We start from the raw sequence: 25,968 nt of genomic DNA, 5'->3' as shown, positions 1-25,968 counted from the left end.
AAAAAAAAAAAAAAAAAAAACAGTAACATAGTTGTTACGTGAATGTAAAAACTCGATACTTATAAATTGACAGCTAATGATCACATCCAAAAAATTATATATTATCGAAGATTTTATTGTTTGAATTTAAAAGCTAATGACCAAATTAGAGAAATCTTACAAATGCATACTCAAGAACGCAAGCATGAACTCAGTTATTCTGGGTGGAAAGTGTGAATATTTACTATAGAAGCCGAAACTTGCCCAATCTATGGTTTACCCCCAAAATAAATATTTAACTGATATTCATGAAAAATCTAACGCTGCAATTCGTAACTTGCATTCAGGTCAAAATATGTTGATGTCATCAACGATTTTTCCTTTATTCTTTTATGTGCGTGTCAACTTTTACCCTGGTAACTATAAACTGATTAAAAATGAAAATTGCAACAAGAAATTGTGCACAATGCTTAGGTGCAAAAATAACTTTCACCATCCGTTCTTACTTTTCTTGATGGGGTACAAGTATAACAAGTTGCATCAGTATCTAGGCTCTCTTTTTCATGAATCATTCCATTATTTTCTGCTTTTGTTTCATTTTAAAGCTTGGTTTACACTTGCGTTTGTTTCTTTTTTCTTTGGTTGCTCTGGTTTTCAAAGAAAACTGATAAATCTCTAATACATAGGAGTTACATGAGGCATTAAGTTGAAGGATAGCCACAGAATTTGATAATTTCTGTTTACATTGTTCAAGAAAACTGAAAGAAAAGTAGGCAGAACAGTTAAACGTTTAAGTAGGACAAAAAATTATGCATTACGTCTGCATATAAACATATGACAACTCTGGTGTTTGTAAGCTGCTGCCATGCCATGCCGCTTTCAAGTTAGAAGGCCGAGTAGTTATCTTTCTGCATATTTATTTCTGCATAGTTACTCTACTCGAGATGTATGTATTAATGCATGAAGACTCTTTTACATATTTTCTTTCTCCTACGTTCTTATCCTTTTTTTTTACCTTTTTTAGGCTGGTCTTGTAACAACTCTCAGTACTAGAACGATAGTATTTGGCGCAACAAATCCTAAAGGACATTATGACCCTGATCAACGTATCATTTTCATATTATTTATGTGGCTTAGTCTAACAATCTTAAAGTGTGGTTCCTAGATAGCACAAACTTGTGTTATAAAAATTTGGTCTGGGCTTACTTATTTGGTTGTTGCTGGGATGGGAATAATAGCCACATTGGAGAGGCTATAATTGCTATTCTCACTTTTGTTTTCATCTTTTTTATAAAATTGTTTATATTTCCTGCATTTTTCTCTTCATTTCTTTGTTCTCTTTATTTTTTTTTTAATGCAGCCTCACAAGGAAAGCTCATCCTCCTGCTGCTTGAACATGTATTTGAATCCCTTACAAGAAAAAAGCCCTTGATAATTATGTTTGCATAAGTCTAATTTATGTTTCCTAAATTTTGCCTCAAATTTCTTCAAAACTTCAAAAGTTATGCAAAGAAATGCTTTGCTTCTATTTGAGCCATTGTACTTTTCAATATATATGCATGTGTATATGAATAAGAAGCTATTTCAATGAAGAAAATCAATGTGATCATGTTTGATGAATTGATGAATTATTGAATTTTTACTTTGATGACAGCACCTAGAGAGGTACTCTTTCAAAAAAGTTACATTGTCAGATGAATTATTCAAAGAAGTAAACGATACTACGGTAACTTCAAATACAAAATTACATTGATGTTACTATTCAATAACTCTGAAAATGTTAATGAGAAAATACTTGATATCATTTCATTTCCTATTAGAATTTGGATTGAGAAATAGTTCATATGACTAGTGAATAAATCACTACTCAACCCAGAAGTTAAGTTTAAGTTGATGAGTTACTATAAATTTAATTATATTTGTACTTTGATACTTGTTACTTGGGGTTTGAAAATTTGTAGAAAGTCCAACAGTTGGAAATCAATATAAATTGGGTAGAGAATGACATTACAAGGATTTTGAACACAGAATTTCCTGCTCTAATACCATGTTAAATCACCACTCAACCATAACGATTAAGCTGATGGATTAGAGACTTATAGTAAATTTGAAAAAGAAATCCCCACTCTCTATTTCTGTTTGTACTAACGATATCTGTAGCTTTTACTTCAATATTATTTGTTTTCACTTCCTACACCCTCTCCTTTGAATTGTGCATTCATACTTGTGTGCTTGCATAGCTGTATCTACGTTAGATAGAAGTACTTGGTCTTCCTTGACATGATTAGCTCTCTCTGTCAATACAACACTCTCCGGACCCTTATTGAGCAGATTTGATATCGTCCTTGTGCTTTTAGATACCAAAAATCCCGAATGGGATGCAGTTGTTTCATCACATATTCTCTCTGAGGTAATCTGTTCTCTATGTTATTAACTCTTTTTTCTTTGATGTTCTTCTAATTGTTTAACGATCTTTATTTTTAGTGCCAACAAGAAAAGGGAAAGCGTGATAATGATCTTTCAAGTAACTGGCCTCTTACTATGCTTCGAAGGTATGATTTTCTTCACAACGATATTTGATTTCCCTTTTGAATTCCAATGGTAGGACAAATTATTGTTGTGATTTCATTCTTTATTAAATTAGAGTCCGGACAGGGGAATTAATAACCAATATTGAAATGGAAATAGTCCAAGTTTTGATTTCATACCAGTTCTATTTCTAGTATCAAGTATTATTAGTAAGATGTGAACTGATTATCGATGAATGGATGAGTTTACATGTGTCCCATTTGTCTTCATCTGGTTCAACTCCTAATGCCTAGGTAGTCTCTAAGCCTTCAACATTCAACTGGAGTATCAGTCTTATTCTCGCACCCGACTGCTTCAATTTCTGTCTATTTTTGTAACAGCCCATGTCCACCGCTAGTAGATATTGTCTTCTATGGGCTCTTCCTTCCAGGCTTCTCCTTGAGGTTTTAAAACACGTCTGCTAGGGAGAGGTTTCCACACCTTTATAAGGAATGCTTCGTTCCTTTCTCCAACCAATGTGGGATCTCACAATCCACTCGGGGGGCTCAACATCCTTGCTGGCACACCATCCAGTGACTAGCTCTGATACCATTTGTAACAGTCCAAACCCACCGCTAGCTGATATTATTCTCTTTGGGCTTTCCCTTCCGGGCTTCCCTTAAGGTTTTAAACACGTCTGCTAGGAAGAGGTTTCCACACCCATATAAGGAATGTTTCGTTCTCCTCTCCAACCAATGTGGGATTTCACAATTTTCACAATTGTTCTCGTGGCACACCTTTGCAAATCAGCCAAGTAGTATACTGAACATGTTTAGTCTATGCAGAGTGGTGTCGTTTGGTAGCTGTCTATAGGATTAGGGTTTTACTTTCATACGCTTTCTGGAAAACTATTTATAAACATGCAGTTTAGTATTACCTTTTTGAAGGCATTAATCTATCAGTTGTGTTTCTGATTGTATGATTAGTTTCATCATAAATAACAAACACAATGTAAAAATGGTTGTATCTAATTTCAACTCTTCTATCTAATTTCTTTCAGCGCATTCTGTCAAACGGGAATTTAGACTATTGATTTCTGTTTTAATTTATTAAACAATATTTAAAAACTTTAATCACGAAACCATTACACTAATTGAATGTTTGGATCTGAACAGCCTGACGACCATCTTCAGTGATCTAACCTTTAAGGAGGAATTGCTTAAGCTAACATATCTATTTTAAACATTCTGCAGATACCTCCAATTTGTAAAAGGATACTTCAGACCGGTCCTGACCAAGGAGGCTGAACAAATTATTTCAAGCTACTATCAGCTTCAAAGAAGATCAGCAATGGATAATGCAGGTCTCACTTGAAAATGGTCTATTTTTACGAGATTGTTCTAATTATCCTTCTAATTCTAGATTCTTAATCATGCAGCCAGGACAACAGTCCGCATGCTCGAAAGTTTGATACGTTTAGCACAAGGTTTGTTCTTGACAAATTCTAATGTTTCACTGTTTCCTTGACAAATTCTCATCTTGTCTAAAGCTTCCTCTCCATCGACATTGCAGCACATGCACGGCTCATGTTTAGAAATGAGGTTACTCGGCTCGATGCCATTACAGCTATATTGTGCATCGAATCATCCATGATGACCTCAGCTTTAGTGGATAGTGTTGGGAATGCCTTGCATTCCAATTTTACCGAGAACCCAGATGAGGAATGTATCCTTCCTTCCCAAGTTAAAATTTATAATTGTTACTTTGTCATGCATCCTAACTCAAATATATAAAGCTAGAATAGGACTATTTCCTTGCAAAACTTGGGACGAAAAATGTTATAGGAGCTAAATTATAGAATATTATCTTCAGTTCGTGGTTAAACAGTGCACCTATCTTTTGGAATTATCTTATAGTTTTCAATGGACTAGTTCTTATATTGTCTTTCAAAACAGAACGTTGCTTAGGAATCATGTTAGGAGTGAGGCATTTCTTCTGTTAACTTCTTGCATTCTAGGTTAACATAAAAAGTGGTAAGATTAGGGTATTGTTTTGCTTCATGCCATTTTGTGTACACTTTGCTTAAAGCTACCGTCTGTTGTTGAGTTCTTGATTCCATGCTTTACTAGATGCAAAGCAAGAAATTTTGATCCTTGAGAAGCTCAAGTCTATGGACGAATTCCCTGACATTGGCAGATGAAATCCATCAGAAATATTACAGTTAAATAGATTACTGATATTTTGCTTTCCGCTTGGATTAGGCAAGCATCAACTCCCATACATGGACTTACGACTTTGCGGAGACCTGTATTTTTGGTAAACAGTTGTTTGAGCCTGGTCTCTATGACCTCCTTTGTGAGGAGGCACTCTTCTCAAAGTTACGAGGTTATTTTATCGAGTTCATTTGAAGGAATTGTCTCGCGCCCCTAGAAATTACATCCTTTTTTTTCTTTAAAAACTTGGACTGCACAACGAAGAAAGAAGAATAGTGCCATTACAATGATTGAAGGCAGCAAGAAGATGCCTAAAAATATAGATATCTCAAGTCCTCAAATAATTAGGAAAATTTGTGAGGTATTGATATTTAGAGTCATGTTTCTTTACTGTAATTTTTGTATGAGAATGACTTGAAATGATGTATTATTCCAACCACTTTAAAGTTTTATAGCATTCTTGTGTCTTTAGTATTTTAATATTTTATTATTATTATATATATATATATATATATATATATATATATATATTTGTTAAAAATGATGGTTGATTTATGAAATTTTTAGAGGTAGTCTGTAATTTTATTTGTAACTATTTAATCTTTATATTTTTAATTCGTAACAATTTAGTTATTGTATGGGCGTGGATGTTCTTATTTGAACATCTTGTTTGGGCTACTGGATTTATGTTCTTAATTTCCTGGTGCAGAATTGATTGAAACTTTAGCGTGGGCTCACGAACGCACACCTTTTTAATACCTAATAATGTTGTTAGGTGTATAACTCTTACTATAGTAAATTATCATATCCTAATTAGTTTATTGACCTTATCATCAAAATTCTTCCTAAAATCAAATTAATAATGTAATATCCATGTCAAAAAAATAAATATCATTCACAATTTTAAAGGTCATGACAATAATTTAATTGAAATACATTATGACTTTTTTTTATTTGTCATGTTATTAAATATTTTATTATTGATTAAATTACATATTTTGTTTTTGAATATTTAATTTTGGGCGATTAGTCCATAAATTTTAAACAATTTCGCTTGGTTTCTTCGCTTGGTTTCTAAACTTTCGCATTTATATCTAATAAATTTTTACGTTCTTTATTGTGTATCAAGTAAATTATTTATTTTTTAACTTTGTATTAACATTTTAAAAAAATTACGAACAGATATTGGACATGAATATTTATCAGTATAATATTAAAAAGACTAAATTAATAAAATGTTTTTGAACTTCACTTTGTCTCAAAATTACTCTTTAAACTTTTAAAAGTTTCAATATTATCCTTAAATTTTTAAAAATTTTCAAAAATACATTTGGATAAAAATTGTTATACTTTAAACAAAAATACTTCAAACTAGATAGTTTAAAAATACTATTTAACTTTCAACCACATTTAAATTATTGTTTTAGATTTATTTTTAAAACAAAATATTAACGGTTTCATCCAAAACTAAACGGGTAAGATTTTTTTTTTTTTTTTAGTTTAAGAATTTATTGAAAATTTCAAAAAAAGTTTATAAATATTTTTATTAATTTCAAAAATTAAAATACAAGAATTTCTTTGATAGTTTTAAAATTATGGACCCTTTAAAAAGCATAAAAAATTTAAAGGCTAATTTTTTTTCCTTCTAAAATACTTAATAGTTAAACTGAAAAAAAAAAAAAAAAACATCTATCAGATGGTAGAAACCGTCTATTCAAACCTCATAGATCATCTCTAAAAAAATTTAATTATTTTTTCTAAAAATATTAATGTAATTTTTTTTTTTTAAGTTCAGGAGTATTTTCAAAATATGGTACTAAAAGTATTTTTCAAGTGTTTAAAGGAAGTTTTATAAAATTCTGAAATATTTTTAACAATTTAAATGAGTATTTGAAACAAAATATTAAAGTTTAAAATTAATGATAAAAATATTTATTAATTTTTTTTAGTTGAATAGTATTATTAAAAAAAATTTGAAAATTTAAAAAGTATTTTTGAGTTACAATATTTTTATTAATTTCGTAAATTAAAATACAAAAAAAAAAAAAATTGATATATTTAAAAATTATGGACGCTCTAAAAAGCACAAAATTTTAAGACTATTTTTTTATTTTTTATTTTTTCCCTTCTAAAATTACTTAATAGATAAACTCAAAAATTTCAAAAAAGAAAAAAGACAAATAATAAAAGAAACGCATTTCATTTTTTTCAAAAATTAAAATTTCATTTTTCTAAAAACAGAAAAGAATCTGTGACAGATTGCATTATTGGCTTCATTTACCAAGACAGCCATTCTCATCCAACGGCTACTGAACCATAGCCGTCGATCACTCGACCGTTACAACTCCCCACGCTAAAAACCCTCAAAAAAACTCCCAATTCACTCAATCCCCACCGTCCAATCCTCCCCCTCGAGATCTCTTCCGCCCCAAATTCCGATCAAATCCAACGGCCTAATCTCTCCCACCCCCCCTTATAAATCCCCCCCCTTCCCCTCCTCCTCTTCACCAAACCAAACCCATTACAGCAATATTCAACCAAGCTCCTCTGTTTTGCTCTGTTTTGCTCTGTTTTGCTCTGTTTTCCTCTGCTTTGCTCTGTTTCGCTCTGTTTCCGATGGCCTCCAGAAGCTTCCTTGTTGTTCTTCTGCTCGTTGCCTTGGTAGCTTCTCCGGCTATGGCGGGGCACCACCACACCCACTCGAAGTCGCCGGCGCCGGCGCCGTCCCCGATTCTTTCTGAATCTCCTTCGGCCCCTGCGCAGTCCCCTGTTTCAGCGCCAGCACCGGCGGAAAGCGGCGCCGGTATTATTGGTACAGGATTTGCTGGATCTATGGCTGTTGGTGTTGGGATTTTAGCTGCTGCTTTGTTTTAGATTTTTGGTTTAATTTGTTTTTTTTTTTTTCAATTAAATTTATATTATTTTATTTTTGTTGTGATTATGATTATAAGATCAGTTCTGAATTTTAGAATTTCAGTCTAGTGTTGGAAATAAAGTATTTTTTTTTAAATTTATATTAACATTTTTATTTTTATTTTTTATAGTATTGAAATTACTAAAAATTAATTACATAATTATAAGAACTAATTGAAATAGAATTGATTAATAATATTTTCACTTATTTACTATCTTTTTCATCTGTTCATTAATATCTGCCTCTGATTTGTCTAGCTTTTGCTTCCATTCTTCCACCTACAATCAAATATTGAAAGAAATTAATAATATTTAATAATAATTTTTTAGTTTTTTTTTAAACGATTATTTGATACGGTGTGATTTTTTAGCTGTTATTGTGAGTTTATCATACCAGTGGACGAGACAACTTTCTACAATGGTATGATATTGTCCACTTTGAGCATAAGCTAAGCTTTCATGGTTTTGTTTTTGGGCTTTCCCACAAAGCCTCCATGATTATTCCCTCCTAAATTAACCGACGTGGGACTCATCATCCAACATGAGGAGATGTTGGATGAAAGTCACGCCTCGACCGATTTAAGGAATGATTATGAGTTTATAATCTAGGAATACTCTCGTTGGTACGAGGGTGTTTTGAGAAAACCCAAATCAGTCCTGAGAACAATTTTGAGAAAACTCAAACATAGTCATGAGAACTTAGGCTGGAAGTAGCCAATATAAGGAATGATCATGAGTCTATTAAAGAATACTATCGAAGAAGCCATGAGAGGTACTCTTCCCATTGGGATAGGTACTCTCTCCATTGGGATGAGGTTTGAAGAAGTCATGAGAGGTACTCTCTCCATTGGTATGAGGCTGGAAGAAGCCATGAGAGGTACTCTCTCCATGGGTATGAGGCCGCAAGAAGCCATGAGAGGTACTCTCTCCATGGGTATGAGGCCGCAAGAAGCCATGAGAGGTACTCTCTCCATGGGTATGAGGCCTGAAGAAGCCATGAGAGGTTCTCTCTCCATTGGTATGAGGCCGGAAGAAGCCATGAGAGGTACTCTCTCCATTGGTATGAGGTCTGAAAAAGCCATGAGAGGTACTCTCTTCATTGGTATGAGGCTTGAAAGCCTTTTGGGACAATTAGTATTCGGTTTCTCCATTACCCAAGGTCATTGGTACGAGGTCTCTTCATTGATATATGAGGCCTCCGAAGAGCTTATGATTAGAGTGGACAATATCGAAGTTTTTAATATCATATCATAGCTGGTAATTAATAAATATGAAACCTTGTGAAGGATGTGTTGTGCAAGGAGAGCATCGTGGGCAATTTCCTTGGAATACTTCTCTACAGCTTCAGCTGCATCTTTCATCCTACTCTTCTCAGGAAGCTTCTCCCCAATTTCTGCTGATACCTTCTCTGTTAATTCTGCTACCTTTTCTACTACTTCTGCTACATGCTCCGCCTCTTCGATCCCTTTTTCCGCTTCGTCTAACCATTCAGGATCAATAACACATCAATTTATAGTATGCAGGGCATTTCGTAGCTATCACAATTCATTTTGTTGGATGATGAAAGTTCGCTAATTTAGGGAATGATCATGGGTTTATAAGTGAGGAATATTAACTCCATTCTCACATCGGCTAATACTAGCTCCATTCCCACATTGGTTAATTTAGAGAATGATTATGGGTTGGAATGATCTTGAGTTTATAAGTGAGGAATGATTATGGGTTGGAATGATCTTGAGTTTATAAGTGAGGAATATTAACTCCATTCCCACATCGGCTAATTTAGGAAATGATCATGGGTTTATAAGTGAGGAATACTAACTTATTGGTATGAGGCCTTCCAAAGCAAAGTCATGTCCACTTATGTGGACCATATCATACCATTCCTAGTCACACGGGAAGAGAGGTCAAATGGCAAGGCCATACGCCCGTTTGGCTCCTCGCGGAGTATAGCTCACATCCAAACATCTGATTGGGGAACAGGGCAACGCCCATGAAGCTCCGGCGGAAAGGGAAGGCCTGCCAGGCCGTATGCCCATGGGTGCAGGATTCTTCGAAAAAGCGCGTTTGATATAAAATTTTTAAAACTTTTAAAATGGGATGTTTCATAAGAACCTTTAATTAATTAAAAGTTGGTTTTTTAAACCAAATATAAAAATTTAATGGTATTTTTAAAAATTAATTTAACCTTAAAAATATAATTTTGGATTATTATATGTTAGGGTGTAAAATTATTTATAAAGAATAATTTAAGAAATAAATGAAATATATACCTTCAAGAGCTTGCCATTTATTCCAACTAGGTACAAAGAGAGACAATAGGGACCCAAATATCCATTTTGCCCTAAATTCATTCAATCCAAAATAATAAATAAATAAATAAATAACTCCAATTTATAATAGTTTCAATAATTTCAAATTTTATAAATATTAATTATATAATTATATATATATATATATATATATATATATATATATTTTGTAAAAGTTTAATATATTAATATTAAATATTTTTCTGTAAAAGTATTTAAAAAATATTATAAAGCTTTGAATATCAATTTTCGGAAGGATTTTCATTTATTAAAAGTATTATTTAAACTATTTTTATTAATTTACCACAGAACCACACATTAAACGGAAGTAACGAACCTGGGACAATAAGATCTGAGGAGGGACGACAGACCAAAGGAACGGAAGCTGTACGGAACCACGGCAACGGAGGAGCTCTGCGGCGGCTCCGATACCGGACGACGACGGCACCCACCGGCGGGGGCGGAGGTGTTTATCTTATGAGAAAGTTGAAGAAGCAAGCTTCGGAATCTGAGGATTGTGAAGCTCCAGAAATGACCAGAGTTGGACGACATGACGGACGGCGGGCGGCGGCCTATCCGGTGAGAATCTCCAAAGACGACACGGCGGATGAACACAAGAAAGTAAAGGGTCAGAGGATTTGAAGATGATGAAACGGCAGAGGATGGATTGTTGTTGCTTAGAAGCCTTAATTTGATTGCCTTGTGGCCCTTGTAGTTTCTCTTTTGGGGTTACTTCCAAGTTCAAATGTATTGCTAATATTAGCTTTTAAGTGTGGATTTCTTTATGTAGCTTTAAATTTGTGTTCATTCCTTATCTGTTTTGGCCTGTTACATGTCGTGTCAACCTCATGATTTAAAACCCGTTTACTAGAGAAAGATTTTCTCACTCTTATAAAGAATACTTTGTTCCCTTCTCCAACCGATGTAAGATTTCAGTCAAGTAGAGAGAGGTTTTCACACTCTTCTAAAGAATATTTTGTTTCCTTCTCCAACCGATGTAGGATCTAACAATCCACTCCCCTTAAGACCAGCATCCTCGCTAACACAGTGCTTGGTGTCAGGCTCTGATACCTTCATTCCCTTCTTCAATCGTTGTGGGCTCTAATAGTCCACCCCCTTGGGGGCAAGCATCCTCACTGACACACTGCTTGGTGCCGGGCTTTGATACCTTCATTCCCTTCTCCGACCGCTGTGGGATCTAACAATCCACCCCCTTAGGGTCTAGCATCCTCGCTGGCACACTGTTTAGTGCCGAGCTCTGACACCTTCATTCCCTTCTCCGACTGCTGTGAGATCTAACAATCCACCCCCTTAGGGGCCAGAGTCCTTGTTGACACACCGTTTGGTGTCGGGCTCTGATACCTTCATTTCCTTCTCCAACTGCTGTGGGATCTAACAATCCACCCTTTGAGGGGTCAACATCCTCGTTGACGCACCGTTTGGTGCTTGACTCTCATATCATTTGTAACATTCCGAGTCCATCACTAGCAGATATTGTCCATTTTTGCCTCTTATGTATTACTGTTAGCCTCATGGTTTTAAAACTCGTCTTCTAGAAAGAGGTTTCTACACATTTATAATAATGCTCCGTTTCCCTCTCCAATCAATTTGAGATCTCAAATATATTCTCGATATTAATAGAAATCTAGATTGTTTTCTCTCTTAATTAACCTAATTCTTAACTGAAAAACGTTAAAATATAAAGAATAATTGAATTCACATGCGCACACACGAAACCCACTTATGTATCACCGAACAAACACACACGAAACTCACTTATGCACCAGTAGTGAGTTGATTGCATAATATTTATGATATACATCCTTAGACGAACCCATTTGGACCGGTGTGGGTAGGTTTTGTTGACTAGGTGCCAACTACCATGAGTGGAGTGAAGTTTTTCAAAGAGTTGATATAGTTTTTGAAACGGGTTAATTATCCACAATGATCTATTAAAAAGATTTGGCTTATAAGAATTCCAGATTATGTTGGAGGAAAGTTTCACCTCCGCTAATTTAGGAAATGATCATGAGTTTATAATAGAAAAATACTATTTCCATTGTTACAAGACCTTTTATGGAACCTCAAAACAAAGCTACTCAAAATGGACAATATCATATCATTATAGAGAGTCTTGTTCATCGTGTTCCTCTAAAATGTGAACACGGTATCGAGAATGGTAGTGATGTTCTTGGTTCCTATTTCATGGCCGGTGACAAATAATAGATTAGTAGAGAGAAACCTTGATTCAATCCATTGCCACCGCCAAAAAAAAGTCAACATTCATAACAAACAAACATCCAATCCAGACATTCAAAGCTTTCGGTGACCTACTTTCATGAACCACTCCTCTCCATCGACCGCCGCCGCCTTCTCAATCTCCACCTCCTTTGTTCTTCAAATCCGCCATGGATTTCCTCTCTTCCAGAAAGCTTCTCTCCGACGACTCCGACGACGACCTCAACAAATTCTGCCCTGAAGACTGCTTCGATCACCCTTCCGATTCCTGCTTCTCCGATTGCCTCGAAAAATGCCCTACACTCTGTTCTTACATCTCTATTTCAATCCCGCCGCCCGATTTTGACAATTTCAATCCCTCCTCCGCCGCCAAATCACCGCATAAACTCTCCAATTTGGTTACCTTAACCATCGCTCTCCTCTCTTTTACCTTCCTCCTCGTCCTCTGCTACGCCGTCTACGCTCGTTTCTACTCCGCCCGCCGTAGACAGATCCGCCGCCTCGATTCCCCACCGCCCCCAACCCATCACCACCACCACCACAGCCCTGTTTTGGATCACCCCATTTGGTATATCCGTACCATCGGCCTCCCGCCGGCTGTTATCGACGCCATCGCCGTCTGCAAATTCAAATCCGGCGAGGGTTTGATCGACGGAACAGAGTGCTCTGTTTGTTTAAGCGAATTCGAAGAGGATGAAACTTTAAGGCTCTTGCCAAAATGTAGCCACGCTTTTCATCTCCCCTGTATCGATACTTGGCTTCGATCCCACACCAATTGCCCCATGTGCCGCTCTCCCGTCGTAGCTCACTCCGCGCCACCGACACCGACACCACCTCCGGCCGAAACCCAGATGGCGAATTTACAGGAGGAAGAAGAAAACGGCGCCAATTCAGGGGAAAGTTCCATGAGAAACGAAGAACAGGATGAAATCCATTTAGAAAGTGACAATCAGGCGATGAGAAGATCCGTGTCTTTAGATTTGCCCTCTGCTCTTCGAATCAGCTCTGTTCTTGCTGTTGTTAATGAAAAAATGGATTGGGAAGGTGAATCGGAGCAGAGAAATGGGAATTGCTCGGAGAAATCAGAGGGGAGTATGAACAGGTCAGTTTCTTGCAGTGGGGGGTTTCTGATGAGAAGCTCCAATCATAGTTGATATCCATTTTTGTGAGGCGTCTCTGAAGATGGGGATGTCCATGGGAACTCTTGGAAAGCTGAGAGGTCTCTAAGTTCATAATGTTTATTGTGAAGTTTGTGAAAATGGCTGCCCAGATTACATGAATATCATGAACATTAAGAAGAACTTAACTAAGATGATATCTGTTGTTTGGTGAGTGGGTGAGTGAGTGAGAGAGTGAGGAAATCTGGGTATGAACTCAAGAAATTTTCCAATAATTTTAGGATGATATCAAATGTTTGTTTATCCATGATGATGATTATAATGCCTTGTCTTTCTCCACAAAGTGGCTAATAAAATTGTGTTGATAGTAAAGTTCATATTCAGTTACCGCATGAATGAATCAAAATCATATCTGAGAGCGGTTTTGAAGATAACTTAATCACTAATGTGTTTATAAGACAAAACGATTAATTCATTTCATAACTAAAAGTTAGAGATTAAATTGTTACGGTAGATATTGTCCTCTTTATGCTTCATTTTTTCGAGTTTCCCCTCAAAAGTTTTTAAATGAGTATGATTTTTTTGAGTTTCCTCCTTCTTCTACCGACGTAGGATCTCACAATTCACCTCGGGATCAGCGTATTCAATCGATGTCTTTCTCCCTATCAATTGACGTGGGATCTCACAAATTTGGTCCACCAAACTTAGAGTTACCTAGAGTGTGCTAAAATATTGTATTCTTTATTTGGCTTACATACATACTTTATACAACACAGTGACTCATTCTTCAAATAGGCATGCATTAGAGTCAATTTGGTATGGTATAACAGTTTTTACGAACGAGCCTCTAGAATCACCCAACCTATATAAACAAGGGACGTGGACTCGAAAGCCGATCCAATATTTACAGTTCCAATTCTTGTGAGTGTGAACGTCTGCGAAGTGAGGAGTAGTGTTTCCTCCCCTTGCTTCAAAGCTTACGATTTCATGTTTTATTTCACTAATCGATGAGTTTCTTTTTACCATTCCCTCACGATATAACTTTTCTTCTATTGAGGTCTCATTGGATCCAACAATGAGGAGCCGAGATTTATGGTAGATTCATATGACTATATGGAATGGTACAAGATCTAGAGTCCTATGACATTCTTACAAAAAGAAAATGTCGCTGGTAGATTGCTGTTTTGTTATTGTAGAAAGCAAGTTCTCGTCACACTTTTTGATTCACGGTTTGATGTTATGGATTCCTCGTCTAAGGGGTAATGATCATCCTAGAATTTACGTGGGAGACTTTAACGGGCACTCTAAGTGTGAAAGCTCATATCCGATGGAGAAGAAAATAAAGTATTCCTTGTAAGAGTATGAAAATCTTTTCCTAAAAGACACGTGTTAGAGCTATTTCTTAAGAATACATAATTTAATAACTCTCTACGACTATTGCCTCCCAAGTGTTCAAAAGCCTACAAACTCGTGGCAGATTCGATAATCAGCTAAACGGAGATCGGGTCACCAAGTGAAGGATCCATTTCCATGGCTTCTCGCTCTCTCTTCCTCTCCTTAAATCGGTAAGTATGGCTGTTCTTAATTTCAATGCAATTTCGTTCTTTCTTCGTTATTTGAGGATTTGTGTAAATCGATCTGAACCCTAGAAAATTCAGGAATAGAGGCTTCTTAAATCAAAGTTTCAAAGCGATCCCGGTCTTCAATGAAGCCAGTGTTTCGAACTATTGCTCTCATGGAGCACTGAGGAGTGAATCGCTTGATGAATCAGTGAATTCTGAAGAAACCAATGACTTGAAGAGCAGAATATTTCGGCTCAGACTTCCCAAGCGAAGTGCTATCAACGTTATTCAGAGATGGACGAGTGAGGGCAATCAAGTTACGATCACTGAGCTTCGGAACATCTCCAAAGAACTCAGAAGGCTTCAGCGGTATAAGCACGCTCTTGAGGTATTAGTTTATCTGTTTTCTTCTTGCTTCTTACAGTATTCTGTTATCAGATGATAAATGGCAGTAATAAAATGAAAGAGAAAATTTTTCTGTGGTTCTTTAAGTGTTGTTGTGGCAACTCTCAACGAAATCAAATCAAATGTGCGCTCCTACCCCTATGTAAATAAACACGAAGATAAGTGGAAGTGGACAAATGCTTCGAAATTTTCAGCTAAATAAAAAATGCTGGAGTTAAGTGTAAGCTGTCTTCTGTGTAAAATTTAACTTATCTTATGTACTTGTGAGATCCCACATCGGTTGGAGAGAGGAGAGAGGGACGAAACATTCTTTATAAGGGTGTGAAAACCTCTCCCTAGTAGACGCGTTTTAAAAACTTTGAGGGAAAGCCCGAAAGGGAAAGCCCAAGAAGGACATCTGCTAGGGGTGAGCTTGGGTCGTTACAAATGGTATTAGAGGCAGACACTGGGCGGTGTGCTAACGAGGACATTGAGTCTTGAAGGGGGTGGACACCAGGCAATGTGTCAATGCGGACGTTGGGCTCTAGGGGGTAGATGGTGAGATCGCATATCAATTTAAGAGAGAACGAGTACCAACGAGGATGCTGGTTCCCGAAGGGGGGTGAATTGTGAGATCCTATATTGGTTGGAGAGAGGAACAAATCCCTAGTAGACACGTTACCTCTCCCTAGAAGACGTGTTTTAAAGTTTTGAGGAGAAACCTGAAAGGGAAATCTCAAAGAGGACAATATCTACTAGCGGTGGGCTTGGGCCGTTACAGAACTTGTCGTCTGTATAAACACGGTTGAGGAAGTTTGTATATGTAATTCTTAGTTATAGTCTAGTTGGTTAAGTCTTCGAGAGTGAAGTATACTCTCTAACCTTATTTTTAATATTAAAACAAGAAGATTTGTATGTCTGCGAACCAAAATGTTTGTGCCTTCCAATCAAACATTTTGGAGTTCGATACAAACTATACAAATACTCGTATAATTTGCACAAGCACCCTTTGTTAGGTGGTTCTTTTTGCTCAAAAAAACCTTTAGCCTTCAGTGTTGTTCCAAGACAACTGAAGATGTCTTGAAACAGGTCATGCATGGAAGTTCTTTTAGCGAATAGAAAGAAATAAAGGAACTATTTTGTCGGACCAATGCTTTGTCGAAATCGACAATTTTGGGTGAGGGTAGCTGTATTAACTTCTACTTGAACCCGTCTTCGTAATTATTATTATTTGTTCTTTTTGATCGTGGCATTATCGGGTTGCTTTTATGTTAGCTTCTAGGGTATTTTGTAGTCTTTCATGCCTTTTGTATTATTTCATTATTAAGGAAAATTCATTTCTTCTTCTTCGTCTTATTTTTAAAATCACCTGTTGGTGTTTCTTTTCAACACACGGGTTTTGTTGATGAACATGAAGCCAAGGACAGGATGGTGGAAGAAAACACCTAGTTGATTGAGTGCAATAAGGATGCTTCTAAACTCACCCTTACTTTGTAGGCATTTGAGTTTCTCGTCAAATTGTCAAAGAAAGCATGAAATTGAAGGCAGAAAGATATGGCTTCAGATATATCTTTGAGGGAGAATCTGAGTAACCGTGTATATCATAAAAACTTTAAATGGTATTGAAAACTTGAGAATGATAGAATTGGAGCTGGTCCCTAACTTCGAATGGTTTAGCAGCTAGATAACCAGATGAAGGAGAAGAGGTTTATGCAATTTGCTTAGTTGGCATGCTTAGACAAGGCTTTATTTTACTCCTTCCCAAGAATGTCCAGAACTGAAAGAGCAAATTCCAGTACAAGGAGAGGGGTGGCCAATACGTTGTTGAACTGGCGTTGGTAACATGGGGCAAAATTATGAGCTGGTACAATATTGTGTGTGATCCCACGTCGTTTGGAGAGAGGAACGACATCAATTTGAGAGGGGAGTGAGTGCTAGCGAGGACACTGGGCCCAGATCCCACATCGGTTGGAGAGGAGAAGCAAACTTTCTTTACAAAGATGTGGAAACCTCTCCCTATCAGCTGCGTTTTAAAACTTTGAGGGAAAGCCCAAAGAAGAAAATATCTGCTAGTGGTGGGTTTAGGCTGTTACAAATTGTTTCAAAGTCAGACACCATGCGATGTGCCAGCGAGGAGGATGAGCCCCGAAGGGGGATGGACACTGGATGATGTGCCAGCGAGGATGCTGGCCCCCAAAAGGGGGTGAATTGTGAGATCCCACATTGATTGGAGAGGGAAACGAGTGCCAGCGAGAACGCTGGGCCCTGAAGGGGGGTGGAGTGTGAGATCTTACATCGGTTGGAGAGGAGAACGAAACATTATTTATAAGGGTGTGAAAACCTCTCCTTAGCAGACGTGTTTTAAAATTTTGAGAGAACGCCCAAAAAAGACAATATTTATTAATGGTGTGCTTGGGCTATTACAATTTCTATGGGACCATAGTTAATTTTAGAGGGAGTAGACACCAATGTGTTGATAGGCTTGGATATTTGCAGCAGTAAGTCTTAGTCTCAAAGTGATATGGCCCATATCTTGCCCTGCCGAAGTACCACTGTCTCAATCTTGCCCTTTATGCCACATATAGGGGAGAGAAATTCCACGACTGATATACTCAACAAATGTTTTGTAATGAGATAAATGCAAAAAGTATATTTCTGGTCCATATGAGAAAAAGTTCTCTTTGAGCTTTTTTTTTTCGGGCTTCCCCTCAAGGTTTTCAAAATGTGTCTATTAGAGAGAGGTTTTCACACCCTTATGAAAAATGCTTTGTTCTCCTCCCCAACTAGTGTGGGATCTCACAATCCACCCCCTTTCGGGACCCAGTGTTCTCGCTAGCACTCATTCCCTTCTGGGACCCAGCGTCCTTGTTGGCACACTGCCTCGTGTCCACACCCTTTCGGTGCTCAGCTTCCTCACTAGCACATTGCCAGGTGTCTGGCTCTAGTACCATGTGGAATGTCCCAAGCCCACTGCTAGTAGATATTGTCCTCTTTGGGCTTTCCCTTCCGGGCTTCCCCTCAAAGTTTTTAAAACATGTCTGCTTGGGAGAGGTTTTCACACCCTTATAAAGAATGCTTCGTTCGCCTCCCCAATCGATGTGGGATCTCAAAGTTCCTGTTTAGAGTCTTCCTTAATCCTTCAAGAACATAGCTCACATATTCCAAAAGTTCAATTAAATGGTTCAAGAATTTCATTGAATGTTCCTGTAAAGCATACACGGCTGCATAAAATTACTAATGATATAATTATATGCTCATATTCAAGAATAAGGGTTCAAGTTGCATTGTACTACAAGTGAAATTGAATTTTATGTCTGCTAAAATCTTCCTTATTTCTCATTTGTGAAAAGGGTAAGAAAATGGTTAGAAGAACACCGTCATTTTCTTTGGCTCATAATCTGTAAACACTGATCAGGGGCTTTTATGCCATCTTCTCTATTTACAATGAACTGACTATCTGTTTATCATACTTGCCTGCAGATTTTAGAATGGATGGTGTCTCATAATGAAAACGAGTTATCCGATTCTGACTTTGCAATCCGCATTGACTTGATGACGAAAGTTTTCGGCATCGATGCTGCTGAACGATACTTTGAAGGTCTGCCAATCGACGCCAAAACTTGTGAAACTTATACTTCTCTCCTTCACTCATTTTCGGGATCCAAATTGACTGAAAAGGCAGAAACTCTTTATGAAAAAATGAAGGAGTCAGGTATACCTCTCACTGCCCTTCCATTCAATGAGATGATGACTTTGTACACATCGGTCGGGCAAGTAGAAAAGGTATCCTCGATTGTCAACGACCTGAAACAAAGCAAGGTCCATTCTGACATTTTCACGTATAATCTTTGGATCAGCTCTCTAGCTGCAACTTTAAATATTGATGGCGTTAGACAGATTCTCGATGAGATGACTCGCAACCCCAATTCAAATGAAGTCTGGGTGCGATATATCAATCTCGTCAACATATACATTACATCAGCTCATCTATTGCATTCCGAGTCGAACTCCGTAGTCGAGTCTGAGAGTGGCATTACGCAACGAGAATGGATCACATACGACCTCCTCATTATCTTGTATGCTGGTATGGGAAACAAAGACAAAGTTGATGAGATTTGGAGATCATTAAGGATGACAAAGCAAAAAATGACGAGCAGAAACTACATTTGCATTCTATCTTGTTACCTGATGCTTGATCATTTGAAGGAAATTGGTGAAGTTATTGATCAATGGAAACAATCAAGTACTGGAGATTTTGATGTTTCTGCTTGTAACAGGCTTGTAAATGCGTTTGTTGAAGCTGGCTTCAAGGAGAAAGCCAACAGTTTTGTCACCATTTTGAAGAATTGTGAACCCACAGAAGCATAGCGGTAGGTTTAAATCTTAACTTAGTCTTATCTTGTTTTGAACCATCAGGTTTCAAATGTTGTCTCCTATGCTCTGAATTTTGAGTAAAAGATATTGTTTCTGTCATTATTATTTTGTTTTCACATTTTACTTGTGGGACCTGCCCGAACAGGGTGGGGATTCTGCGTTTAGACGGGGAATGGGAAGGGAGCGGAGGGGCTGGGGACGAGATATATAATCTCGTCTCCAATCTCGTCCCCGCTCAATTTCCTGTTTAATATAAATACTAAGCAATTTCTCGCTCTGCCAATAATAAACACTACTTTTACTTATTTATATCTTTGTTTTTAGAATTTTGATATGAATCCGAGACTAAAGAAAAACTTTAAAATAAAGTTGCATTAAATATAGTCAAGTTTTATTTATGTCGAACTCAAGATAAAGACAAGTTTCTCTAATACCTAATGGCCCCGACATTCCTCTATAACCTATGTGATATGGTCATGATACTTGTTGTTTCTAAGATTGAAAACTATCTCCACATACCAACATGAATCATTCTAACATGTTTTGTTCTTACTCACATGCATTTTACAAAAATCCCCACAAACATATTTAATCATGAAGCCTCGTATAGTAGTTTTTATTTCAAACATTTTTTAGTGACCATGAAGCTCCGATAATTTTGAGCTATCAAAAATGAAAATGTACCTTGTTGGTATAGATTATAGTTTTTATTTCAAGCATTTTTTTAGTGATTCTATCTTTAGGATTGCTCTCATTCGGATATGGTGCGGTTAATACATATACCACTTTTTTAATCGGGTTTCACATTCTCGAACGCTAATTGTACTTAATGAACTCAACTAGAAGTCACACAACATTAAGACACTTTCCTTTCTAAAACAAAGGATTTCGAACTTCATCGAGAAGGACTTCATTTGTTCTTGGGTTATTGCACACTTTAACATATTTCAAATGAGAACGAAGTAGAAAAGGAAGGAAAAAAACAAAACAAAACATTGAAGTCACATGGGCATGTCGCCTTAAGCTCACAAAGGTAGATCATAACGTACGACCATTTATCCTATCATATATTGTCCTCAAAGTCCCAAATGATTCAACTTTATATCATCTCCTCCTCTACTTCTTAGACATGCTTCAAACCCAAAGACATTGATTATTTGTTTTGAAATTGTCTCATTATTCACGATTTGACACTTTGAATTCGATAAGATGCTTCAAATATTTTCAAAAAAATATTGCACAAGTAGATTTAAGGTGTACATTGAACCCAACAACTCGAACCGACCCAATTCAAATTATAGAAACTGGGTTAGGAGTTTTCTGAAACAAAAAAGATTCAATTTGGGTTTCGGATTTATTGGACAAAATTTTGAATTGATTCGAACCGAACAAAATCTTATAAAATATATTAACAAAACTTTTGATTTTTTTTAAAGTGGGAAAAGTGGTAATTTGGTGGAATTACAAATTATTATTTTAATGTTTTTTATTTTATACTATTTTTAATTGATAGATTGATCTATATTTGTTTGTGAATTTTTAATATATTTTATCGGAGAGAGATTGTATTGAATAATTAAGAAGGGTAGATAAATAAAGTTTTTTTAAAAAATATTTTTTTAATAACCGAACGATAAACAAAGGGTTGAGTTGAGTTGGGCTACCAATTCAACAAACTCGAATTTTTGTGTTGGTCCAAAAAATTTCCTCAACCCAATCTAACTCGAACTTTTGGGTTGATCCAAAAAATTTCCTTAACCCAACCCGATCCATGTACACTTCTAAGTAGACCATTAACAATGAAATTAAATGAGAAGTATAATAGATGATACGATCATGCTTGTCCAAAGCATGTTGCTTATGGTCGCATGATAGATGTCCTAGTCTTGTTTGTTTGAATTGGTTAATAGGAACGTCAACCAATTGAGTCCTAGTCTTGCTTGTTTGGGTCGGTTGATAGGAACGTCAACCAATCGAGTGGGGATGATGTCATGGTTATGCATATCCAAGGCGTGTTGTCAATGGCCGCATGCCAAATATCTCGATCTTGCTTGTCCAGGACGTGTTGTCCATGGTTACATGCACGTTCCAAACCTCTTTTATATACTTTCATCTTAGATAGGTATTTACACTTTTATTGTGCATTTTCCAAATGTCTCCTTAATACAATTTGGTAGACAAATAACGAAGTAGATTTAAGTTTAGGCCCATGCGTTGTATATTGGTTATGCTTTACAACATGTGTAAGAAGCTTAAATATGAACCCACACGTGTAAGTATGAACCCACCAGTCAGTTCGAACACCTCCTGGACTCTTTTTTGGTCGGGCTAGCATTCTCTAAAACTGTTGTTGTCTTGACACCTGTTAGAAATAACAATCGTCGCAGCATTATGATGAACGTAATGCTCGTTTTTTTTTGACATGTAGCATACACGTTCGTACCATCATAAAAGAGGCATATTCTCCAATGCATGAACACACAATGATGCATGAGGTTGTATCAATCTCTTACCGTTTCCTTTATATCATATCGTTTTTATCATAACTTTCCATGCGTATATTGGGATTGTGCATTATGTCAATTATATCATATATCACGTCGTATCAAACATATGTTATATCATATCTTCTACGTATCATATTATACTTTACACATATCATATCGTATAACGTTCACGTATGATGCGAATTAAATTAAATGTACATATCTAATAATTATACAAATCTTTCCACATTTTAATAAATTTTCCAGCACGTTAATCGCCTGTTGCAGCTTAGCACGCGAAAAAAATAGTTCAAACTTCAAGCCCTCTGAAAATGGCAGAAAACCAGAGTCGAACACAGACGAAGGCCAACATTACGTCCATGGCGGAGCAGAGAAGAAGACGCAGAAAGAAGGATCCAATGACATTGCATACTGTAGAAATCCCTCTCAATTCACATCCCGTGAGCAAAATTAATCGAATTCAAACAACTGTCCAAGCCGACATTTCAACCAGCATAAATCCACGCAACCCATGTGGGGATTTTCTTCCATTTGATTTCATATCTCTGTTTCTTTTCTGCCCCACTCTGACAAATCGTTTTCCCCTCTTGTTCCCTTCAGCTAAATTTTCAATTCAAACTTTTTTCAGGGTCTTCTCCCTTTCAATCATGTGGGAATCTGAGTCTGAATTTGTCAGGGGACGTGAATATGGCAGTGAACTCCTCAGTCCAACTAAACATGGCCTCAAGGCTGATGGGTTTGAGCAACGAGGCCGTTCATGGTTACTTCTTTAGAAACTGATTTCGCCTGTTTTTCTTTTGGATTGTACGCATTTTGTGTTAATGGGTGTAGTGCACATCAAGTGTTTGATGAAATGTCTGTTCCAAATTTGAACTGAGTTTTATGGTTTGTTTTGATTAGGCATGTTGGAACTGATATTCCTAGTGATATTCTTGTTCAAGTTGAAGATGTGGATTTCCATTTACATAAGGTATGGCACATTTGGGTTTTTTTTTTTTTTTTTTTTTTTTTTTTCCCTTCTTGGGGGCTCTGTTTTTATGGAGTTGAGTTTTCTGACCATTTGTTTTGTTTTGATTTGTTATTTGTTCTTGTTGGGAAGTATCTTCTCTTTTCTCGGAGTGGGAAGATGACAAGAATTCTGTATGAATCAAGGGATCCAGACTTGAGCAAGATTGTTATGAATGATGTTCCGGGAGGGGCCCAGGCGTTTCTATTGGCAGCAAAGTTCTGCTATGGTGTCCCTGTTGATCTAATAGCGGCTAATATCGCTGGCCTGAGATGTGCTGCTGAGTATCTTGAAATGACAGAAGATTATGAAGAAGGGAACCTCATATTCAAAACCGAAGCGTTTTTAAGCTATGTTGTTCTGTCGTCTTGGAGCGACTCGATTATCGTTTTGAAAAGCTGTGAGAATCTTTCACCATGGGCGGAGAATCTTCAAATTGTTAGAAGATGTAGTGACTCCATAGCTTGGAAGGCCTGTGCCAATCCAAAAGGAGTGAGATGGTCTTACACTGGAATGCCTCAGGACATTCAGAATCCAAAATGGAACGAGATGAAGGAGCCGATCCCAAGTGGAAGCCATACCGCTCCTGTCGATTGGTGGTTCCAAGATGCATCAATCCTGAGGATTGATCACTTTGTGAGAGTCATCACTGCTATAAAGGTGAAAGGGATGAGATATGAACAGATTGGAGCTGCAATAATGTACTATGCATGTAAATGGCTTCCTGGTTTAGTTAATGATGGGAATGGAGAAGGCACTGAGGCCATGAACTGTATTAATGGCAATGGCAGTGGCAGTAACAGCAAGTACAATTGGAATGGTGGGCTTCATATGGTTGTGGTAAACCCGAAAGACGAAATCTCGGCGCTTCAGGAGAAAGAACGGAGAATGATTATCGAGAGTCTGATCAGCATACTTCCACCACAGAAGGACAGTGTTTCTTGTAGCTTTCTTCTGCAACTTCTGAGAATGGCAAATGAGCTGAAGGTTGCTCCTGCTTTAGCCACTGAACTCGAAAAACGAGTCGGGATGCAGTTTGAACAGGCCACGCTTACTGATCTTCTCATTCCTTCTTATAACACATCTGAGACCATTTATGATGTTGATCTTGTTCAGAGGCTTTTGGAACATTTCCTCATTCAAGAACTATCAGAAGCTTCAAATGCTAGCAGTCAATCCTTTTTGGGAAAAGATATCTTAGGAGAATCTCAAACCACTGCTAGTTCAGGCCAAAATGCAAAGATGCGTGTAGCAAGGCTTGTGGATAGCTATCTCACAGAGGTGGCTAGAGATAGAAATCTCTCCTTGACAAACTTTCAAGTCTTGGCTGAGGCTCTGCCTGAATCGGCAAGATCGTGTGATGACGGGCTTTATCGTGCAATCGATTCGTATCTGAAGGTACGTTGAATGCAAATCTCTTTATCCATTGACTGAGTTTCATATTTTAATGATCATTGTGTTCTTCTCCCTAAAATAAGGAAATGCAGAGCAAATATGCATAACTTGAACTGCATAGCATTTGACATAGGAACAAAAAAAAAAAAAAAGATTTGGATACGTTTGTAAACCGTAACGGCTCAATATTACCGCTAACAGATTTGTCCTCTTTGGGCTTTGACTTTCGGGCTTCCCGTTAAGGTTTTTAAAACGCGTTGGCCAGGGAGAGGTTTCTACACCATTATAAAGAATGTTTCGTTCTCCTTCCCAACTGAGGTGGGATCTCACAATCTACCCTCCTTCAGGGCCCAATGTCTTTATTAGCACACCGCCTCGTGTCCACCCCTTTGGGGCACAACCTCCTCACTGGCACTTCGCCTGAAACTTGGTTCTAATACCATTTGTAATGGGTCAAGTTCACCGCTAGCATATATTATCCTCTTTGAGCTTTCCCTTTCGGACTTCCCCTTAAGGTTTTTAAAACGCATCGGCTAGGAAGAGGTTTCCACACCCTTATAGAATGCTTTCGTTCTGGGATATGACATAAACATTATAAAAGGGATGGTAATGCAAAAGTCTCTTTACAAAGAACTGCAACAAGTTCACTAGACTACGGATCTCCATTGACTTTCTTATTGTTGTCCATTTCCTGTTACCCCAAACCAACAGGCACATCCCACGCTATCCGAGCATGAAAGAAAGCGGCTATGCCGAGTGATGGACTGCCAAAAGTTGTCCGTTGATGCCTGCATGCACGCTGCACAAAACGAAAGACTCCCATTACGAGTCGTCGTTCAAGTCCTCTACTCCGAGCAAATGAAGATAAGCAATGCCATTGCCAACAACACGATCAAACAAGCTGGCGAGTCTCGATATCAACCTATTGCGTCAAGCAGAAAAACACTACTTGAAGGGACACCACAGTCATTCCAAGAAGGATGGACAACCGCTAAGAAAGATATAAACACATTGAAATTCGAACTCGAAACGCTCAAGACGAAATACTTGGAACTCCAGAACAATTTGGAGAATGTGCAGAGGCAATTTGAGAAGAGCCTAAAGCAAAAACAGACATCATCATGGAGCAGTGGATGGAAGAAACTAAGTAAACTGACGAAGATGAATGCATTGGAAAACCAAGAATTGGTTGATCAAGTTACAATAGCAGGAGAGAAGCCCAGAAAGACACATAGAAGGTGGAGAAACTCAATATCATGAAAAGGATCTTATCTTTTCTGCTTGGCATTTCCAGTCTGTTGCTTCACAAAAATGAGGTCAGTTCATTTGAAGCATGAATTTTTATCTTTTCATTTCGCTATGTTTGGGTCCTTCTGCCTTGTCTTTTCATGATTTCAAAGTTGTTTTTTTTTTTTTTTTTTTTTTTTTTTTTTTTTTTTTTTTTTTTTTTTTTTTTTTT

General features: G+C 37.2%; 5 protein-coding genes across 9 annotated transcripts in view; 4 read left to right on the top strand and 1 right to left on the bottom strand.

The window, feature by feature from the left end:
• Window positions 1–5,171, top strand: part of LOC111470623 (probable DNA helicase MCM9) — a 28,385-nt gene extending 23,214 nt beyond the window's left edge. For both annotated transcript variants that reach the window (XM_023116189.1, XM_023116188.1), the window contains exons 14-20: window positions 1,004–1,085; window positions 2,268–2,389; window positions 2,464–2,531; window positions 3,741–3,850; window positions 3,926–3,973; window positions 4,060–4,212; window positions 4,617–5,171. In XM_023116189.1, the coding sequence (XP_022971957.1) occupies window positions 1,004–1,085; window positions 2,268–2,389; window positions 2,464–2,531; window positions 3,741–3,850; window positions 3,926–3,973; window positions 4,060–4,212; window positions 4,617–4,687 (654 nt within the window). In that variant the 3' untranslated portion in view covers window positions 4,688–5,171. The remainder of the gene's footprint in view (window positions 1–1,003; window positions 1,086–2,267; window positions 2,390–2,463; window positions 2,532–3,740; window positions 3,851–3,925; window positions 3,974–4,059; window positions 4,213–4,616) is intronic.
• A 2,631-nt stretch (window positions 5,172–7,802) lies between these two features.
• Window positions 7,803–10,606, bottom strand: LOC111470651. The gene is made up of 4 exons (XM_023116234.1): window positions 10,263–10,606; window positions 9,887–9,957; window positions 8,891–9,093; window positions 7,803–7,892 (listed from the first exon to the last, which is right to left on the bottom strand). The coding sequence occupies exons 1-4, from the start codon at window positions 10,475–10,477 to the stop codon at window positions 7,815–7,817; spliced, it is 567 nt and encodes a 188-aa protein (XP_022972002.1). The 5' UTR covers window positions 10,478–10,606; the 3' UTR covers window positions 7,803–7,814.
• A 1,478-nt stretch (window positions 10,607–12,084) lies between these two features.
• On the top strand, window positions 12,085–13,610 carry LOC111470641 (E3 ubiquitin-protein ligase RING1-like). Its single transcript, XM_023116219.1, has one exon. It carries the CDS (start codon window positions 12,334–12,336, stop codon window positions 13,315–13,317), a length of 984 nt encoding a protein of 327 aa, XP_022971987.1. The 5' UTR covers window positions 12,085–12,333; the 3' UTR covers window positions 13,318–13,610.
• A 1,101-nt stretch (window positions 13,611–14,711) lies between these two features.
• LOC111470636 (pentatricopeptide repeat-containing protein At5g09450, mitochondrial) lies at window positions 14,712–19,878 on the top strand. Of its 2 annotated transcripts, none has more exons than XM_023116211.1 (3): window positions 14,712–14,846; window positions 14,940–15,231; window positions 18,708–19,878. In XM_023116211.1, the coding sequence occupies exons 1-3, from the start codon at window positions 14,812–14,814 to the stop codon at window positions 19,593–19,595; spliced, it is 1,215 nt and encodes a 404-aa protein (XP_022971979.1). In that variant the 5' UTR covers window positions 14,712–14,811; the 3' UTR covers window positions 19,596–19,878. The 2 variants fall into 2 exon arrangements, with proteins under 2 accessions (XP_022971979.1, XP_022971978.1); XM_023116210.1 differs by having other exon boundaries at window positions 14,718–14,846; window positions 14,931–15,231.
• Window positions 19,879–22,362: 2,484 nt separating this feature from the next.
• LOC111470621 (root phototropism protein 3-like) lies at window positions 22,363–25,883 on the top strand. Of its 3 annotated transcripts, XM_023116185.1 has the most exons (5): window positions 22,363–22,621; window positions 22,737–22,868; window positions 23,009–23,078; window positions 23,208–24,512; window positions 25,221–25,883. In XM_023116185.1, coding segments are annotated over exons 1-5 (2,058 nt in total). In that variant the 5' UTR covers window positions 22,363–22,619; the 3' UTR covers window positions 25,770–25,883. The 3 variants fall into 3 exon arrangements, with proteins under 3 accessions (XP_022971953.1, XP_022971955.1, XP_022971954.1); XM_023116187.1 differs by lacking the exon at window positions 22,363–22,621 and having other exon boundaries at window positions 22,647–22,868; XM_023116186.1 differs by lacking the exon at window positions 22,363–22,621 and having other exon boundaries at window positions 22,776–22,912.
• The last annotated feature ends 85 nt before the right edge of the window (window positions 25,884–25,968 follow it).

Source organism: Cucurbita maxima, unplaced genomic scaffold (genome assembly GCF_002738345.1).
Source record: "Cucurbita maxima cultivar Rimu unplaced genomic scaffold, Cmax_1.0 Cma_Scf00046, whole genome shotgun sequence".
In the NCBI taxonomy this organism is placed as follows: Eukaryota; Viridiplantae; Streptophyta; class Magnoliopsida; order Cucurbitales; family Cucurbitaceae; genus Cucurbita; species Cucurbita maxima.
This window is presented reverse-complemented; position numbering and strand designations above follow the sequence as displayed.